An 18,980-nucleotide genomic window follows, 5' to 3' on the forward strand; every position below is an offset into this window, starting at 1 on the left:
AAAAGCAAGCTCAATATGCATAAACAGGTGGATAAGACCAACTCTCCTCTCATTTCCGGCATGCAGTTTTAAAAAAATATATATATATTCATAACTTGTTCTTCATTCTTTTCATAAAAATTTAAACATAAACTTTTATTTATAAAATTTATAACATAAAAATTTATATCAGGATTCTCTTGTGTTTGATTATAAGGATGATATATATTGGATAAGAAAATGGTTTCATACTTTCATGTGTATTTTTTTATGTGAAATACTACAGAATTATCCAAAAGAATAACCATATACTTAACAAGATTTCCATAAATATAGAACCAATATTATGGGGTTTTGAAAGTACAATAACAAATAGTAGTAATATTTCGGATGATTTTTTCTTTTCAAGTTTATCCTGATAGGGCTGAGAAGTCATTACCTGAGTGTTTATTTTGCATCTTTATGTCTTTGGCCATAGTAAATTTGAAATGACTCGGATTTTTTATTAATTAGATCAGAGAAACAGCAACTCCGGAACTGGGACAGAAGTCTTGTGAACAATTTATACCGTTCTTATATCTTATTTCCATTTTTATAAAAAAAGACTTTCATGCGTGGAAACAAAATTTGCCGTAAAACAAAACTAGTTACTAGAATTTTTATATCATTATAATTGTTATAATTATTACTCCTAATACTAATATTAATGAATTAAACTTATCATAGAAGTATGATATGCAGCAACCTAGCGCACATTGTAAAACTCAGTAACTAATTAAATTCTGTAATTTTATTTTTTTTTGCAAGTACAATTAGCGCGAAAAGCAAGCTCAATATGCATAAACAGGTGGATAAGACCAACACTCCTCTCATTTCTGGCACGCAGTTTTAAAAATATATATATAAATTTATAACTTGTTCTTCATTCTTTTCATAAAAATTTAAACATAAACTTTTATTCATAAAATTTATATCAGGATTCTCTTGTGTTTGCTTATAAAGATGATATATATTGGATAAGAAAGTGGTTTCATACTTTCATGTGTAATTTTTTACGTGAAATACTACAGAATTATCCAAAAGAATATAACCATATACTTAACAAGATTTTCATAAATATAAAACCAATATTATATGGGGTTTTGAAGGTACAATAACAAATAGTAGCAATTTTTCGCATGACTTTTTCTTTTCAAGTTTATCCTGATAGGGATGAGAAGGCATTATCTAAGTGTTTATTTTGCAATGCCTTCTCAGCCTATCAAAATAAACTTGAAAAAAAACTTGAAATGACTCGGATTTTTTATCAAGAAATTTACTATGTCTTTGGCCATAGTAAATTTGAAATGACTCGGATTTTTTATGAAACAGATCAGAGAAGCCATAGTAAATTTGAAATGACTCGGATTTTTTATCAAGCAGATCAGTGAAACAACAGCAACACCGGGACTGGGACAGAAGTCTTGTGAACAATTTATACAGTTCCTATTTTATAAAAAAAGACTTTCATGCGCAAAAATAAAATTTGCCGTAGAAAACATGACTAATTACTAGAAATTTTATATTACATATTTATTATAATTGTTATAATTATTACTCCTAATACTATTGTTAATGAATTAAACTTATCATAAAAGTAGGGAAAATAGATTTTTTTGCCACCCAACTTATTATTTGTTTAGAAACCTACCACTGAACTATAATTTTTTTCTTTTTTGTCACTAATGTTAGGTTCGGACTTTTTTTTGTCACTAACGTTAGGTTCGTATTTGATTATTAACACTATGTTATTTTTTTAGTATTATTAAAATATAGTGTTAGTCTGCAATATAATGGCGATCTGATATGTGTCTATATCTTTATGTAATGTCCTAGGTAGTTTACCTTGGAGGACGAGGGTTGGACACGCATTTTGAGACTCCAAAAAATTTCAAAAATTATTTTATTTTATTTTTTCTGAATAAAATTTAATGTTGGTTTTTTTTTCTTTAAAAAACGTTGGGTTTTTTTTTTGTCACTAACGTTATATTTTGATTTGATTATTAACAATATGTTATTTTTTTAGCATTATAAAAACATAGTGGTAGTCTGCAATATTATGGTGATATGATATGTGTCTATAACATTATATACAGTCATCTATATGTCTCTTAGTTAGTTTACCTTGAAGTATGAGAGTTTAACAGGTATTTTAAGAACCTAAAAAATTTAGTTTTATGAATTATTTTAAGACTCCATAAATATATAGTATCACTTAACTTTATAGTTCTTTACGGCAGAAGATAACGGAAAGAGTGCAAAGTGTCTACGGGTTGAAAGTAAGGGGCTGCATGGTGTTTATTCCAAAACTATTAGGTGCAATGTGCAACATACTGAAATCAAAGGGGTGCCAAATGCAATTAACTCTAAAAAGAATTACATAGTGTTAATAATCAAATCCGAACCTAACGTTAGTGACAAAAAAAAATCCAAACCTAACATTAGTGGCAAAAAAGAAAAAAATTATCGTTCAGTGGTAGATTTCTAAACAAATAATAAGTTGGGTGGCAAAAAAATCTATTTTCCCATAAAAGTATGATACGCAACAACCTAGCGCGCATTGTAAACTCGGCGCATATTGTAAACTCAATAACTAATTAAATTTTGTAATTTCTTTTTTGAAAGTACAATTAGTTCGAAAAGTAAGCTCAATATGCATAAACAGATGGATAAGACCAACTCTCCTCTCATTTCTGACACGCAGTTTTAAAAATATATATAATTTTATAACTTATTCTTCATTCTTTTTTATTAATATTTAAACATGAAACTTTTATTCAGAAAAAAAAATTAAAATAATTTGTAAAACTACCTTTTAAATACTTATAAAATGTATGTCCAACCCTTTGTCACATGTAAACAATCGACTGAGACATTCATGCTTTAACTAATGATGATAATTTGTGCCACTAAACCAAAAGCTTCTCGTATTAACATCAGATTTTAAGACTAAGAGGGCTCTAGTAATATTTCTAGAATTTCAAGAATAGAGTCAAAACTCTACATGAGTATTTTAACTCAAAACTGATCAAGGAGTTCAGTGCATTCCTTGGGCTAATTAAGCCGGCTGGCTAACTTTTATGGGTAAGGCATACCTGGAACCAGTAAACTATGTAAATGCCCTTATCTATCTCAGTTATTCCTTCGACTTCAAGTACATCGAAAAAAGGAAAGGTAGACAAACAGAAACCACAACATGGCGTAACTCTCAGCTCAAGGAAGATGCTGCAGCCAATGCTTTCAGAAGAGAAACAACATCAGATGATGATTCAAGAAAGTAGCGAGCACTGGAACGAGTCCGATCTACAGTACAAGGGAAGTAATTCTCCTTCTTCAGATCAAGCACATTACATGCTGTCTTCTTCCCTGAGACACTTCCACTATTCTGCAGTCTGGGCTCAGACATTCTGTTGCCAGTAGTTCTAGGAGTTTCAACTGGATGCTCTTGCTCAAAGTAAGTATACAGATCCTCATCCTGAGTACAAGGAAATATGAGTCAATGCCAGAATAAAGACCAGTTTGGCTACGCCATATTCTTTTTTCTTTTTTGTCATAAGATTTTCACGTCAGTGACTGAGAGAGTACAAGACTTATCATCAAAAAATCCTTTGCTAACTATTGAAATTATAGCTAAATAGAAAATAATGTCTAGTAACTTAATGCAGTTCATAATGTTAGGCCCTGTAGATAAAGACACTCCATACCGCACAGAAAAGTCAAAATTTCTACATACAACACCACATTTCCACTGTTTATTCAAACCTTTATAATATAAATTCTATATGTCTTCATGAAGCAATAAAATACCTAGTATGCCTTGGAACTTGGAAGTAAAGTTGAATATACATGCAATCAGCAAGGAACGATTTTAATAGGAAATCTTTAAAGTGAATATAATATCGTCATGTGATACTTATCTACTAAAAAGTCGTATAGTTAGTTAAGAATATTATCAAGGAGCATAACATAGTTGCACAAGGAATGCTGAAGGTCCATAAAACAAATATATATATATATATATATATAGATGTACACAAACACACATGTATAAAAGATGCCTAAAGTTGCCCAATAAAAAACATACCTTCCCCAAAAAGTGACCTATGCATAAGACATAATCAATCTGTGTTGGATCTGAATTGCCTGCAAGTTCTCCAAGTATGTGGCGAATACCTGTACCCTGTTTTAAGACGCAAAATGGTTGAATAATGATATGTATGTATATATGTACATATTTATATATTATCAGCTAATCGACTCAAGACATGCAAACACACAAACAACACACATTAAAATGTAATCACCTTTGTGACACCGAGAGCTCTGACCTCAACTGAACTACTGCCTTGAATGACATCAACAAATGCATTTGAAAGGCCAGTGCAAAGATGTTGTAGCAGGTCTATAGCTTGAACTCTACCAAACTTAGCATCTGCAATCATAGTACATGACTGAAAAATAATATGGAAAAATTTGGATAAAAAAAGAACATCAAGGATACAGGATTAACCAAATAACAAACCTGCATACTTGTAGTTCCATACAAGTGAAGTATTTCTGAATTCAAAATATGATCGTGGAGTTCGTTTGGCAAAATACTCAAAGACAGGCTGTAGATTTATTGAAAAAAAGGAGATATAAGACAAGAACCAATGTTGCAAAGAGATGTAACCATACTTTGCAGACCTTAATGCAGTCAATCCAATCCATATTTAAGTGCTCTGGTATAGATGTCATCCATTCTCCCGTCGCAGATCGCAAAAAAATCCCATTCTCTGCCGCCAACCACATTTTGTACTGACAGAAGTTCTGTAAATGAAAGCACGTCAACATGACAGTAACAGAAGGCAAAAATAATAATTAAAGAAGATGTTGCCAGGGGATTTACACCATCTAAAACCAATTTGTTGCTACCACTGAGGACAACAATAGTAGTCTTTGGGTCAGAGCACAGTTCCATAAGGGTGTTTTTCAAGTCTGGATTCAACCTAAGTTCCAGTCCACCGATTGGATCTTCTCCTCGTCTATTCAAACTATCCACCGGTTCAGTTAAGACAGCATTGAATCCCTGTCAACACATATATATTTGGAGTTAAATATAGAGCTTTCTACAGATAGCATGTAGGATACCTGCACACACAGATAGCTTGATAGATGGAAAGGGCAGATTATAACATCAATAGTTGCACAAACAATTAATCTGTTTAAGCTATGTAATACACGATTATGGGAATGCATGTCAGAAATGAATACTATAATTTCTCTCCATTCATAATTTCCAGTTCACTACTTCTTTCTCCCTCTTTTAGCTTTTTGGGTTGTAGTGGGTTAGCAGGACTCTAACATGTATTCTTCCTTGTAAATGTGTAATCATCTGCATGAAATTTTCAATAATTTCAAAGGAATTCAATTTTATAGTCAGAGAAATCTAGCCCACTTCTGTATGCAGTGCATCAGATCAAATAGCTGAAGAAACTAGAGTAAATGCTCGACACTCACAATATACAACAATCACACTACATAGTAAAATAAAAAAAGCACACAGAAAACAGCGTGCCTCAGTAACTAATAGCGAAACAGTTGGTACAATCCACTGGTGTTAGGGAGCATAAGTTTGTACCAGTACGAGTAATCTATTATTTGACTGCAAGTAGTGTTCTATGGCATCTGTTACTGGGAGTGCAGTTGGAACTCCTTTTATCCTTTGCTGAGCTCCAATCACAGCATCATCCAATTCCCTACAAAACACCAGTTTGAGAACAAAATATTTTAGATAACTAGCAGCAAGTATTAAAACCTCTTTCTTAGAAGAGGTTGATAACTGTTGGCCATATGAAAACATGCTTTGAAACTAGCTTCTTAAATCTTCTTTCATTTCCATCTTATATCAACAGACGAGTACCATGTGCAGATGTGCTAGGATGTCAATATTTATTCCAGCATCACATAAAGCAATATAAGAATATGTGAAAAGTTACAGAATATTTCAGTTGTAGAAAGGTGAGCATTCATTGCTGTTTAAACAAAAGCAGGACCTCATGTTACCCAGCATACCAGCTAATAACTGTAATAGTCTACAGTACCTTACAAATGCTTCAGCCCACTCTTGAGAAGTATGGGTTATGACGTGTTGAAAGTTATATTGATGTCTTTTCTTTCTTTCATCGTCTTCCATATTCAAAGCTCGGCCAATTGAAGAAGCTAGCTCTTCAATGTTCCAGGGATTTACAAGGATAGCTCCAGCACCCAGAGACTGTGCAGCACCTGCAAACTAAAAGTGATCATAAAGTATGAGACTTCACAAAATTAACCATCAAAATATCTCCAAATAGAATTTAAATTTGTTATCCATTCTTCCCCTCATACACCCATTTCTCTCCAATTCATGCAATAAAAATATTCAAATTATTTCCTAATTGTTTACTTCTGTTTTATTCTTCCAGTTTCCTGTTTTTCCACTTCGGCAATTGCATAACATGAGATTCAACCCACTACAATAAATCATGAACGAAGGTCCCCAAGAAAAGTTAGGCTAAGAGGGTTTTACATATATCAACATTAATTTTCTCCAAAATAAGAGTGAAACAAAAAACAAATCGCATTCACAAAGAAGTCAGATATTATAGATCGAAGGAACACAAACTAATAGCACATGCTTGCAGTTTCTAATCCGATAATTTCCAAACTTTCGTCATAGAAATGTTAAAAATACGAGACTACAATGAGCATTAAGTATCAGCAAGCCTGTAAAACTGCTAAAAAGATCAACAGTAAAAGTGGGTAACAAAGGTTTAGTGCAGAATAGAAGACGAGCAAAGTATTTTAAGCTCCTGTTTTCTGTTCTGTTATTGGTATAATAACAAATCTAACAATCCCCAGTACCAAATATCATTTGAATTGTTTATCGGCATGAATAGTTATTGAAGAACACCACACTTAAATTTTCAGCATGCAAGCATGCAGCAATTGAATTAAAATACAAAGCATATAGAGGGTATAGACATTTACTTCACTTAGAACGAGGACTCCATTCTTTGATTTTTGGCAAGCCACATACTCATAGCTAACAAGATTCATGCCATCCCGCAAAGGTGTGACAAGAGCAACATCTGATCAACAAGAATATTTGTTAAAGCAATTATTTAGTATCTACTAATGACTAGCTCATTCAACAGTGCAAGACACCAGTTTCTGGTGATATAATCAACGATTTTGATATGGCATACACTAGGTAATGTGACCAGGTGTGCCTATAGATTTAATTTAAAATTATAAAAAGTACTTCCACTTAAGAAGCAGAATTTTTGGTTATGATCCAAAGAATAGATAAGATAAAGCACTTATACACAAAAACTACCACCACAATAAGTAGTTTGCGACTTTGTGCATAGGAAATATTTCCTACTAGAACCATGAGAGAGTTGTCTCTTATAGTACCACTCTGAGAGGGCTGGAAAATTATAGGTATGGAGACCGTGGAAGCTTAAGCTACACAGTAAAATAGTCGAGAGCCAGGGACTAGTTATTCCAACAAAACTGTCCTCTGACTCCTCACTTTGTACCGAATTCATAAAGAATGTATGAACAAGAGAGAGGACTACTTGATGTTTGAATAAAAATAGTACTCATATAAAAACCCTAAAAGATATGATGGTGACAATCAGAGGGTTAGCATATGTTACAGCAGGGTCTTGCTACAAAAAGGAAATAAAGTACTGACAGGTTCTTTCCAGTAGACGCCACGTGAGAAAATTAAAAGAAAGGCTTAAATAATATGGTGATCACAGCTCAAATATCACAGTTATGTAGCCAAGGCACATAGCTTGAATGGACAAGCTATAAGCCTGTGCATTGTTTCCTAGAGCTATAAACCTGTGTCCAGCAGACACCTTGTGAGAGTAGAGCCAAAAATTAGATAATATGGGAGTAACAGTTCGGAAGGTTATATTTTGGTAGCCTAGGCAGGTAGATTTCCAAGAAACAGGATATTGTTGTAATTGTATTTTCCTATCACTACCATAGCGTATTGCTACAATGGGAATAAAGATTAAAATGAAGTGGAGTCATGTTACTAATAGATTAGAAGGTTAATTGTTGGTGGCCTGGACATCGATTTGAAGTACAGACGATAATAGCTACGTGAATCAAAACAAGCTGATTCAACAGAACTACAATCTGGTTCTACGAGAAATCTCTTTAGCCATTCCACTGCCTCATCTTGGTAACTTTTGGATTTTAATTTATTTAGTGTTGATAATTTTGTTTCTGTAGACACTCCAGAATATTTGGTTAAAAGTAAAATTTACCATTTCCTTGCGCAAAATCTCTTAAATTTAGAGGGGAAAAGAATTGGTACCAGCAACTGCGTATAGTGCACATAATGTATGAAACTTGAGAGGTTGATCCTGTGAACACAAAAGATATGTTGCTTAGATTTACCAGACATAAACAAAACCATCTAGTCAGCTATGACTACCAACATGTCATCACCTGTAGCAATAATGATTAATGGACATTTCAATTACAGATTGCCATTTTTTTTGCTTTCACAATTGTCAATAAGTTGAGAATATTCATAAATGTATTTTTTGGATGAAGTCCTATGCCTATAATACACACACATATATAGCTCATAATTGGTCACATGAGAAGCATATACCCTTAATATGCAGACACAATATACAGTTCATAAACCAGAAGTAAAAAATGATATACTGAAATTTAAAGACTATGTTAGCCTGAATTTCTTAGCTCACCTAATGACAAAACCTAAAAGAGGTGGCCTAAATAGATATTTTCCACACAACAAATAAAACAGTCCAATGACTATAAATAACATAAAACAGGACAGACCCTATCACAAAAGGCATATACTAGGCAAAAACTATACCAAGTAGATCCTTGCCTGAATTGGCAGGTAATGTCCATAATTTCTATATGCAAACATCAAGGAATCCACGATATTATTTATGTGTTATATTATATAAAGAGAATAATATTGGGCTATCAATATCTAAGCAACAGGAGGGGCATTGTCTCATTTTGCCAAGATATATTCTCCTATACCATGTTTTACTGATTGAGCAGACACATGAAGTAATACATGCAGTGCTCAAAGGTATAGTCATGCTCTGCATGTTGAACGTATTTCTACAGAACATCAACTTATGAAGTATGCCAAGATATCAACATAATTTCAGCCCATGATATTAATTTTACAAATTAGTTAAGATTTGACGTTTCTGCATCAGGTACTTGTATTACCTATAATCTACTGTTATACTTAACATGCATCTAAAATGTATATGTGTGCTTACACTATAAAGAATTTTGTAGGTCAGTGATTATATATAAGTATATGACTCACCAGATGAATTAGTGGAACATTAGTCAATGTTCCAAATTTACCATTGATGCGCCCAACAAGCATGTGGACCCGGCTTGCAAGTTTCTGATCTGTAATACGTTTTAAATGAAAAAAGTATAATGTCAGTATTGCAGACAAAAAAAGAAAAAGACCAGCCGATCAGTGACAAAAATGGTCATCGCAGATTTAATATTTGTCATTTAATGCGGGTTTAATTCATATTGACATGCTATTTATAGCACCATATGCATATGCTACTACACAATAATCAAATTGGCACTTCACGTGAGCTAATAATAACCTGGTCAGTGCTAGACACCAATGATTTTAATTTTCTGCTTGAACTAAGATTAGAGAGGGATGAATGGAAATTAGAAAAAAATTCGCATCCATCTAGCTCATATGAGCGACAAAATTCAAGTTTGCCAGGATATGATTTACTTGTTTGATAATGAAATATTCAGGTAGTTGTAACTAATGATGTTAGTGTGTCCATGTAATATACAAAACTTCTGCTAAAATAAAACAATAACATCCCAATACTAACATTAATACGAAAGATGATCTACCTCCTTGAACCAACAAAGCGTTGGCATTGCAATCTAGACCCATTTATAATGCCAAGTGTATTGGTTAATTTAATAAGAATCGCTTATGTATTATTATGTATATTTGCATGCTAAGAGTTTCTGTACTGTAGTAATCAATAATTTCTCCTTGTGCACATCAAGGTTTATCACTCCACTTTGCTGCTTTATATATGTTGCTATTCTTTGTAGGCGTAATTGTTTAATAACTATCAATGGTTGCATGATCTTTGCAGATTACTTGATACCTTTGTCTTACTTTTTGTAATAAATGAGTATTATCCCTATAACTCAACGGTTTGAAAGGATAAATGACAAACTACCTTAACTAATAAAATAAAATGTCATACTTCATGTAAAAACACTTCATGTAAAACATTGTTAAATATCTATCTCTTTATGACATAAAAAGAACAGAACAGAGGGCTTAATGAAAAAAGTAGTAGCTGGCTGCATAGAAGAGAAAGACACCTTGACTTCTAATGTCTCAAAAAACTCTGTAACATATAACAAGTATGCCTATTATTATTTATTTTTTTTTGAGGGAAACAAGTATGTACTTTGTAAGGTACAAAACAATAGCTCAGGACAACTATTAGAGTGTGCAATCTTTGTGGGAATATACATTCATACGCAACATATAAACAAAATTTGACATATGGTCCAATTAGATACACAGCAACATGTTCCTACGCCAAAAACAGAGAAGTAAACAGTCAAGTCTAATAACTTATTACAGAAAACCAATTGCAGATATTAAATTCAAATTTAAAGTTCATACTGACAACGTAATACAGGAGAACAGTCTAAGATCTATGTCCTACTATGGACTTCAGAAAGTTTGTTATGGCAACATACTCTGACCTGAAGTCTGACCTGAGTTCTCTTAAGAGCTCGAAGCATATTCACGATGATCCAGAAATAATTGATTTACTTTGGTTGACCACATATATGAATTATAGAACTTACTGGACATGCATGATGGATGCAATTAGAGTTGAAGTCCATACTTAACATACCAATAATCCAAAATTTTAAAATTGCCTATATTTCTTAGATAACAACGCATCATATTTAATTGCTCGATAAAGCTGAACTGGAACTCCGTAATGTCTCCAACACATAAATTTCTCTTCCTATAGTGGAAGCTGGAAAGAGAAACAATTATTGTATAACAATTTGCAGATTCAAAGGAAAAGTGTTAAAGTGCATGCCTTCAGAAAATTCTGGTCTTTTTACTGCTATCTGCAGCAATATGACTTCTTTACGCTGATCTTTGTTGTCTTCAAGAAACTTTTCAAATGCCAGTATCTTTTCAGGAATTCCTTTAACCATATCAAGGCGATCAACACCTAATATCACCTGCCAATATTAGCAAAGGAAAAATAAACACGCACTCCAGAAAACATATTTTACTGTGTTGTTTTCATTCTTGAATCCTTCGACATAAGAAAGATTGAGCGAACTCTTCACCATTACATCAACAACACTAGAACCACACATAATGATATGAAAACAATCTTAACTAATTAAATTAAATCGGTAGGCCTGACTAAAAACTAGTAGTATTAGAACTCTAAGCTTACACAACTCATTTCTTAATGAAATTCCAAACGATTGATCCATGGTTTCATACACATTCAAAGAGCATCTAAAAATCAAAGGAACAACCCAGGATGGAAAAAATGCAGAATATAATATTTACAGAACGTAGGTAAAAGTGCAGCAATAGTCATATATAGGGCCTGGTATCAAAGGCTTCAAACTGATGTGGTTAGAAGTCTACCAGTTGGATATTGGAACTCAGAAGCTAGATAGACTTATAGGGCCTGTTATCAAAGGCTTCAAACTAATGTGGTAAGAAGTCTACCAGTTGGATGTTGGAACTTAGAAGATAGATAGACTTACTCATTAGTCATGAGTCATAACAGGTGAAATTGCCTAGGTATCATATTGAACTGAAAATCACTTCACAGTCTTAAGCAAAGGCATGGAAAGTGGATACATAATACTTTCTCCATTCACAAAATGTGTCCCATTATTCGTCAAAAAAAAAAAAGTGTCCCATTAAACTTAGATTTCCCTCAACAACATTTAAGTTCAAACGATGGGAATCCAAAAAGACACAATGTCTTCAACTTCCATACCATGATACTCATGCCCTCTGATCTAATTTAAAGTATTTTTCTGTTGGGGGTAGACATGAAACAAATATGACTTTGTAATACACCAAGCTTCCCAAATGAGGCTCAGTGGAACAGATGCAGTAATACATAAATTGCATATTTACGACAAGTATCAAGAAGGATAAGAAAAACGACAGAGATGTGGAAAATAACACCAACCTTGCGCCCAGAAAATTTATCTGTGAATTCCTTAATACACTCTCGGACTTCAGGAGTCTCGAGAGCTTCAAAGAATCGATCTGAATATATCCCAATTGGAAACTGTTGTATCGCCATCAGTAAGAAAATTCAATGACGGCTTCTCAAAATTCTAAAAGCAAATCGCACATATACTTGAAAATTGAAATGCTAATTCGATTGAGTACTTTTATTGAATGAATGGAGAAGGGGGAAAATATAGTTGACTGAAGGAAAGAAATATGTTTAAGGCATTGACGATATGGAATAAAATCAGGCATTCATGTATCAGTCGATCCTTTTTAATCTTGCTAAGTTGTATCAGTCAATCTTTGTTTCCTTGTGGAAGAAAGGAGAAGTGAAAAAAATCAGAACCAGTCGGGACAAGCACAACCCCGTCTCCTATATCAGTGTCTTCTACTTTCCCTGATTTATTTTCCTCTTGAAGGAAAAACGTAATAATACAGAAAAGAATTGTTAGACATTTTAAAGTAACTTGCACATACCACAGCCACACGAATGAACCTTCCTTGGTACTCTATTCCTTCTGGTGAACCTTCCACTCCAAGAATACGAATACATGTACCAACAAAGTGTCTCGCATAATCAAAAGTATGGAAACTGGAGAACCATATTTGGTAGTTAGTCTCATGCCAAGGCCAATATGTAATTATGTGTAAAAGAAGGTCAAGAGCTCTATGACTATCAAGTGCAAGCAGAGAAACCCACGTATTGTATGTGAATAAACTCACTGTTCATATAATGAAAACCAATGAATATTTGTACTGTAGGAGCTTAAATAGCAGCAGCAAAGGCATAATATGAATGAAGTGTTAATTTATATTATTTTTCTATTGATTAGTTAAAATCTTGTTCTTGATTTGTGTATGTCGCACTTTAGGAATGGAAATATATATCAACAAATTCACGATTGCTAATAATACATTTCAAAATAATTTAAAAGAAATTATATACTGTGGACCATTGGTGGTGCTGCCAAAAGGTTTAACTAACAAGAAGATAAATGTACTTTTATCAGACCGAGGTATATTACAAATGTAAACTATATTTGAATATATTTCAATCTCAAAGCAGTTCTCACCCTCGGATTTGAGTTGCCACTTTTTATATAACGTCATGGCATATAGGATAAGTCTCTATAACATCAAATAAGTGGAACTCACCCAACTAAATCAGCTGAGAGAAGTGCATTCAGCAGTTCTGATCTAGATGGAAGGGACCTGTGAGCTTCAGAAGATGGAAATGGTGTGTGAAGAAACCAGCCAACTTTTATTTGGCTGTTGTGTTCCTTTAGGTATTTGGGGAGGAACATAAGATGGTAGTCATGACACCAAACAACATCACCTTCCTTGTAGTGTTTGATTACAGCATTGGAAAATATTCGGTTTGCTTCTTTGTATGCATCAAACTGAGACTGATAAGATTTGGTTTTTGCAGGGCCATCTCCTTGCGGAATTCCAAGATAATGAAAAAGAGGCCGCAATGTGTTGTTGCAATATCCATTGTAGTACTGATGGAAAATCTCTTCATCAATGAATACAGGTATACACCTCTGCAATTTGGGAGGGGGGGGGGGGGGTGTCTTAATAATTATCCCAGAAGAGATGGACATAACAAACTCGCCAAGTCAAAGGCATAATGCGTCATATTTCAAAAAGAAACAGTCCCAATATATAAAACAGATGCACCTTCTCAATCAGTGCTTCTGTCAGCTCCTTCTGCCCAGCCTCATCTGTAACATGCATCCCAGCCCACCCGAAATATACTGCCTCAAATTCCTTCAAGCCTAAAACAGTAAAGTACAAGATGTTAACACTACTTCTTTATGTAAAAGACCATATACAAGGAGTGTGGAAGCATATGAATAGATACTGGTGCATACAGTAAAATTCCTTCTAAAGTGAACAGAGGATAAATAAAGATGGACAGAAAAGCATAAGTGTGAAACTTGCCCAGAAGAGAAGTCACTGGCCCACCAGAACTTATTTCTAAAGACCAGGAATTATTGCTTATCCCAACTGCAGAGAATGGTAACCTGTTAGCCACCACCAACAGACGTGGTCTCGGAGCCATGCCTTCCTTGAGCTTTTTTGAAGAGGAAGCCCCTTCCGGATATTTTTCAGCAAGTGAAATGCCTGGGCCAAGCCTCTTCATAGATGGCAGTTTCAGCTCAGAGATCTCAGACGCACTTTTAGTATCACTGGCCTCACTTGATGAGGCCTTACTGCCCTGACTTGACTCTGTGTCTCGTAAGAGCTTCTCTGTCCGGTCTGAAGGGACAGATGAGCTGGCTGTGTACTTATTATCAGACATTTGGAACCTCTGAAAGCATTGGGACTTGAAGTTAGATGTTTTAGATAGTCACTCGTGCTGTTATGAGAGCTAGTTGATGTGAGATAAATTAATGATAATATAGGTAGTTGTTACCATGCTTATTAAGTCGACAAGTCGAGCCTCGGCGCCCGGATGCCTTGGAATCGACTAGTCGACAAGTCGCCCGACTAGTCGAAATAAGTCGACAAGTCGGAATATACATAAATAAATACATAAATAAAAATATATATGGAAGTTACAATCATTGCAGGTTTATGTTAGAATCATCCTAATGCTCATCGGGCAGATGGTGTATAGAAACAGGGCAGGTAGAAGCAGAGCACATGCTTGGCAGAGCAAAACAGAGTATGTAAAAAAAACAGAGCATGAAGCTACTGTCCAGGACTAGAATTGTTTAAATTAAATATGAATTAAAATAATTAAAAAATAATTAAAATAATTTAAAAATAATCATTAAACGTTTCTAATAAAACTGGAGTTATAAAATAAATAAAATTTAAGTAAAATAAAACTAGAATTTAATTCTTAAAAATAAAAGTTGAATAAATATGAATAAAAATTAATTAATACTAAATAAAAAATAATTATTAAAACGTTTTAAATAATTAATTCTAAAAAATATGAATAAAAATTAATTAAATAGTTTTTCAGAAAAAAAGGATAAAAGAATAAATATTAAAAACGTTTTAAATAAATGTTTTTACATAAAATTAGAATTTAGAATTAATTTTGAAAGTAAAATATTAAATAAATCAAAAAACAGTACATATCACAGACGTACGTACACTTGTACGACTTCCCAGTTCCCAACCCACAATATATACACACGCGACCGTGTGTATATACATACGACGGGGTTGATTAAAAATGAAAAAAATCCGAGAGAGAAAAGAGAGGCGAAGAGAGAGAGAGAGAGGAGAGATGGAGGAGAGAAGCAGAAGCTTACCGGAGAGATTCGCGCTGATGAAGTTTGCAGCAGGAAACTTTGTTTTTCACAGTAAGTATAGGGTAAAAATTCGTAATTGGGTCGGGTTTAACTATGTTTGGACCGGGTCGGGTCGGGGTTTACCCACGGGCCGACTTTTCTCCCCAGTCGTTCAGCGACTAATATTTCTTACCGACTTTCCGACTAGTCGGCGACTAGTCGTCGACTAGTCGTCGACTCAATAACAATGGTTGTTACTTAGGAAACATAAGTATCAGAAAAACCTCAATAGAGAAAAAGTAAAAGTTTTCTAGGGTAACCTCACATAACTCCTATATAATAAACAGAAATAATCAGCACAACCTCATCAGAGGTAGTAATTTTTTTAATTTTTTTTTATAATGCAAACCAATTGTTATATAAGAAAAGGAAGTACCAAGCGAAGTCTCGTCAAAGAAAGAGCAAAAGGTATATTTCTTCTAACGTACAACCTCATCACACCCACACACTCAAAGTATTCTGAACCATAACATACAAGTTTTGTTACAAAGGTAATCGGCACAACCTCGTCAGGAAAAAAAAATAAAATTTCAGGCTTAAACTAGAGAAAGTATTTAAGAGAAATTATTCAATACTGTGACCAAAACCTAATCAGCTCAAGCGCAACACCAAAGCTAATTATGGACTAACCTACTTTCTTTGAATTGCTGATCATAGAAAAAATTGTTCAGTTATATCTTAAGCCTTAACATCAAAGCACAAGTGCATTAGACAAAGAGCATTGAGTGATTTGTTAGCACTGAACTTATCGCACTACATCAAATAGGTATAGGCATCAACAATCTGCTCAGCACCACATCAGTAACAAAACCTAATGTGAATCCCTACAGGAAATCACAAACGCTACTATTTGATGCTAAATCCTGAATTACAATATTTCAGAAACAAGTGCAATGTGATAAGATCAATTCATACTTCGAATCAAAGTCAATAATATACTGACAGTAATTAATCAGTTTCATATGAAATGCTGACTGCTGCGACAACATACAATTATATCTTATGCCAAAACTCAAAAGCACAATACACAATTGAGTATTGTGTACAGCACTGTACCTATATAAATGCGACAGTTGCGTAACACCAAAACCTAGAATCACAACTATCAAAAACAAATTCAAAGGACAAGCACATTAAGCATTCGAATAATTTGTACAGCACAGGACTAGTATCACTACATCTAATATGTATTAGCATTAAAACTTCCCTCCGAAAACATCAGTAACAATTCCTCGTGTCTAAACGCTACATTTTGATACCAAAACCTAACTCGCAAACAAGCAATTATCAAAAACAACTTCAAAGCACAAGCACATTAGACGACCGAGTAATTTGTGCCTAACAGGACTACTATCAATATGTCTAATACGTACACGCATCAAAATTCTCCTCCGCAAACACATCAGTAACAAAACCTAAAGCAATTCCTCACGAGAACTCACAAAAACCTAACTCGCAATCATCCAAAACAAGTGCATTGCGATAACAATCAATTCAGACGTCATTCATCAAAAACAAACTCACATTAACAATCGAACAGCAAATCAACAACAATCAACTCGAAGAAACTCAAAGAGCGTAATCTCACTTGATGAACAACTCGAATCGCCGATCGTAGAGGCGTCGCTCAGTGACGCACAAACTCCGAAGCACAATCTCCGAGGCAAAAGCGCGAAGAAGAAACGAAGAGAGTTGGAGAAAGTGAGGAGGAGGAAATGAAACAAACATGTGTGTGTATGAGTATATATAGAGGCGGTGGTGGAGAATTGAGATGCACGAAGAATAAGAGTGAGTAGTGGCGGGAGTTTCACTGGGAGGTAACGGAGAGAAAGCCATGCAGTCAAGTGAATAAGAGCTTGTGAGTAAAGGCTTGCGATACACGTTAAGAGTTAAAAGGGCTTGAGGTTGGGGTGGGTAGTTATTATTGTTACCGGCAACCGGAAATTCGGGTAATTGCTACCGAAAAGTGGAGGGTGGTGGGTTTCAGGCTTTCAGCGGGTGAGGGGATCTGGTTTGGGCTTTTTCAAGTGTTTTGATGGACAAGTTGCGGTGTAACTTGCTTTTTAAAATGTTATTTATAGGTTTCAGAATAATTTATTAATATTTTCCAATCTATTATATTTAAAAATTATCAATATATTAAAATAAAGTGATAATATATTTTCTTATAATACTAAAATTTTAGAAGTCATTATAATGAATTAGAATTTTCAAATTTATAAAGCATAAACCTATTTATAAGTAAAAAAAAACTAACTTATAAATCCTTGGCCAAATAGGCTTATCTTATTGGTAAATCATTTTTCTGAGACTAATTCTGAAACTCAAGTTTATATTATTTCATTAAATGTTCATGTATAATGTTATACAATTTTATTAATATACTCCCTCCGTCCCCCTCAATTGTTTACATTGGAGGGGGACACGGAGACCAAGACAATGTATGAAAAATGAGTAAAGTTAGATGAAAAGTGGGTAAAATGGTGGGACCTATCAATATTTAATAATAGATTTGAGATAGTGGAGGAAAGTAGTGGGTGTAATAGTAGTTTTTATTGTTAAATACTCCCTCCGTCTCAATTTATAGGTCCATTTTGGAAAAAAAAAATTGTCCCAAAATACTTGTCCCTCTCTTCTTTCAATACAAATTTATCTACATATTAATTGTGATTTTTTTGAAACTCAACATTATTCTCATTTCTCAATGGACTAAATCCCTATATTTATTGTGATTTTTTTGAAACTCAACTATATTCTCACTTATCAATGCACTAATTAATGATACATGAGATAAGATTCTATCTAACCGACTTTTTTCTTAATATGCGTGTTTATTCCAAAATGGACCTATAAATTGAGACGGAGGGAGTATGAGATAGTGGGGGAAGATAGTGGGTGTAATGATGAGAAAAACTTACTATTTATGGTAATGTAAAGAAATGAGAGGGACATCCCAAAATAGTAATTGTAAACAAATGAGAGGGATAGAGGGAGTACTATTTTAGGACATCACAGATCCCAATTTATAGATGAAATTTATCGGATTTCATTTAAATTTTAATATAGATTATTCCACCTAAAACATCAAGAAGTTTAAACAAGCATATATCGTTACTATTGTATTATTTAGATATCGGTCAGAAGGCACATACAGTATGTTTACAAAATATTGACAATATGTGACATCACATCATTTCCTGCTAAAAAGCTACTATGTTTATATATATAGTTTTGGTGTCTCCTGACCAGTGAGCTTTTAGAATTTAGATGTATAAAAATGAAGCGTTCACAATCTGACGTTCACT

The 18,980-nt window shown here is 33.8% G+C and overlaps 1 protein-coding gene across 3 annotated transcripts; it reads right to left on the minus strand.

The window, feature by feature from the left end:
- Positions 1–2,928: 2,928 nt before the first annotated feature.
- Positions 2,929–17,653, minus strand: LOC108224734 (alpha,alpha-trehalose-phosphate synthase [UDP-forming] 1). 3 transcript variants are annotated; one of them, XM_064080502.1, is made up of 18 exons: positions 17,264–17,653; positions 14,309–14,678; positions 14,045–14,142; positions 13,520–13,908; positions 12,842–12,956; positions 12,318–12,419; positions 11,187–11,334; positions 9,386–9,474; positions 8,375–8,423; positions 7,027–7,127; positions 6,102–6,289; positions 5,639–5,756; positions 4,907–5,086; positions 4,705–4,827; positions 4,541–4,628; positions 4,323–4,450; positions 4,103–4,198; positions 2,929–3,493 (listed from the first exon to the last, which is right to left on the minus strand). In XM_064080502.1, exons 2-18 carry the CDS (start codon positions 14,667–14,669, stop codon positions 3,227–3,229), a joined length of 2,640 nt encoding a protein of 879 aa, XP_063936572.1. In that variant the 5' UTR covers positions 14,670–14,678; positions 17,264–17,653; the 3' UTR covers positions 2,929–3,226. The 3 variants fall into 3 exon arrangements, with proteins under 3 accessions (XP_063936572.1, XP_017254936.1, XP_063936573.1); XM_017399447.2 differs by lacking the exon at positions 17,264–17,653 and adding an exon at positions 15,637–15,925; XM_064080503.1 differs by lacking the exons at positions 12,318–12,419; positions 17,264–17,653 and adding an exon at positions 15,637–15,924.
- Between the last annotated feature and the right edge of the window lie 1,327 nt (positions 17,654–18,980).

Source organism: Daucus carota, chromosome 6 (assembly GCF_001625215.2).
Source record: "Daucus carota subsp. sativus chromosome 6, DH1 v3.0, whole genome shotgun sequence".
In the NCBI taxonomy this organism is placed as follows: domain Eukaryota; kingdom Viridiplantae; phylum Streptophyta; class Magnoliopsida; order Apiales; family Apiaceae; genus Daucus; species Daucus carota.

What these genes read in the sequence shown, in the direction of transcription:
- LOC108224734 (XM_064080502.1), bottom strand. Translation starts at nt 14,669, where the DNA reads ATGTCTGATAATAAGTACACAGCCAGCTCATCTGTCCCTTCAGACCGG. An exon ending in CAGAAGCACTGATTGAGAAG is followed by an intron (nt 13,909 to 14,044) that starts GTGCATCTGTTT and finishes CCCAAATTGCAG; the next exon opens with AGGTGTATACCTGTATTCAT. An exon ending in GAGTCCTCGTTCTAAGTGAA is followed by an intron (nt 6,290 to 7,026) that starts GTAAATGTCTAT and finishes GATCACTTTTAG; the next exon opens with TTTGCAGGTGCTGCACAGTC.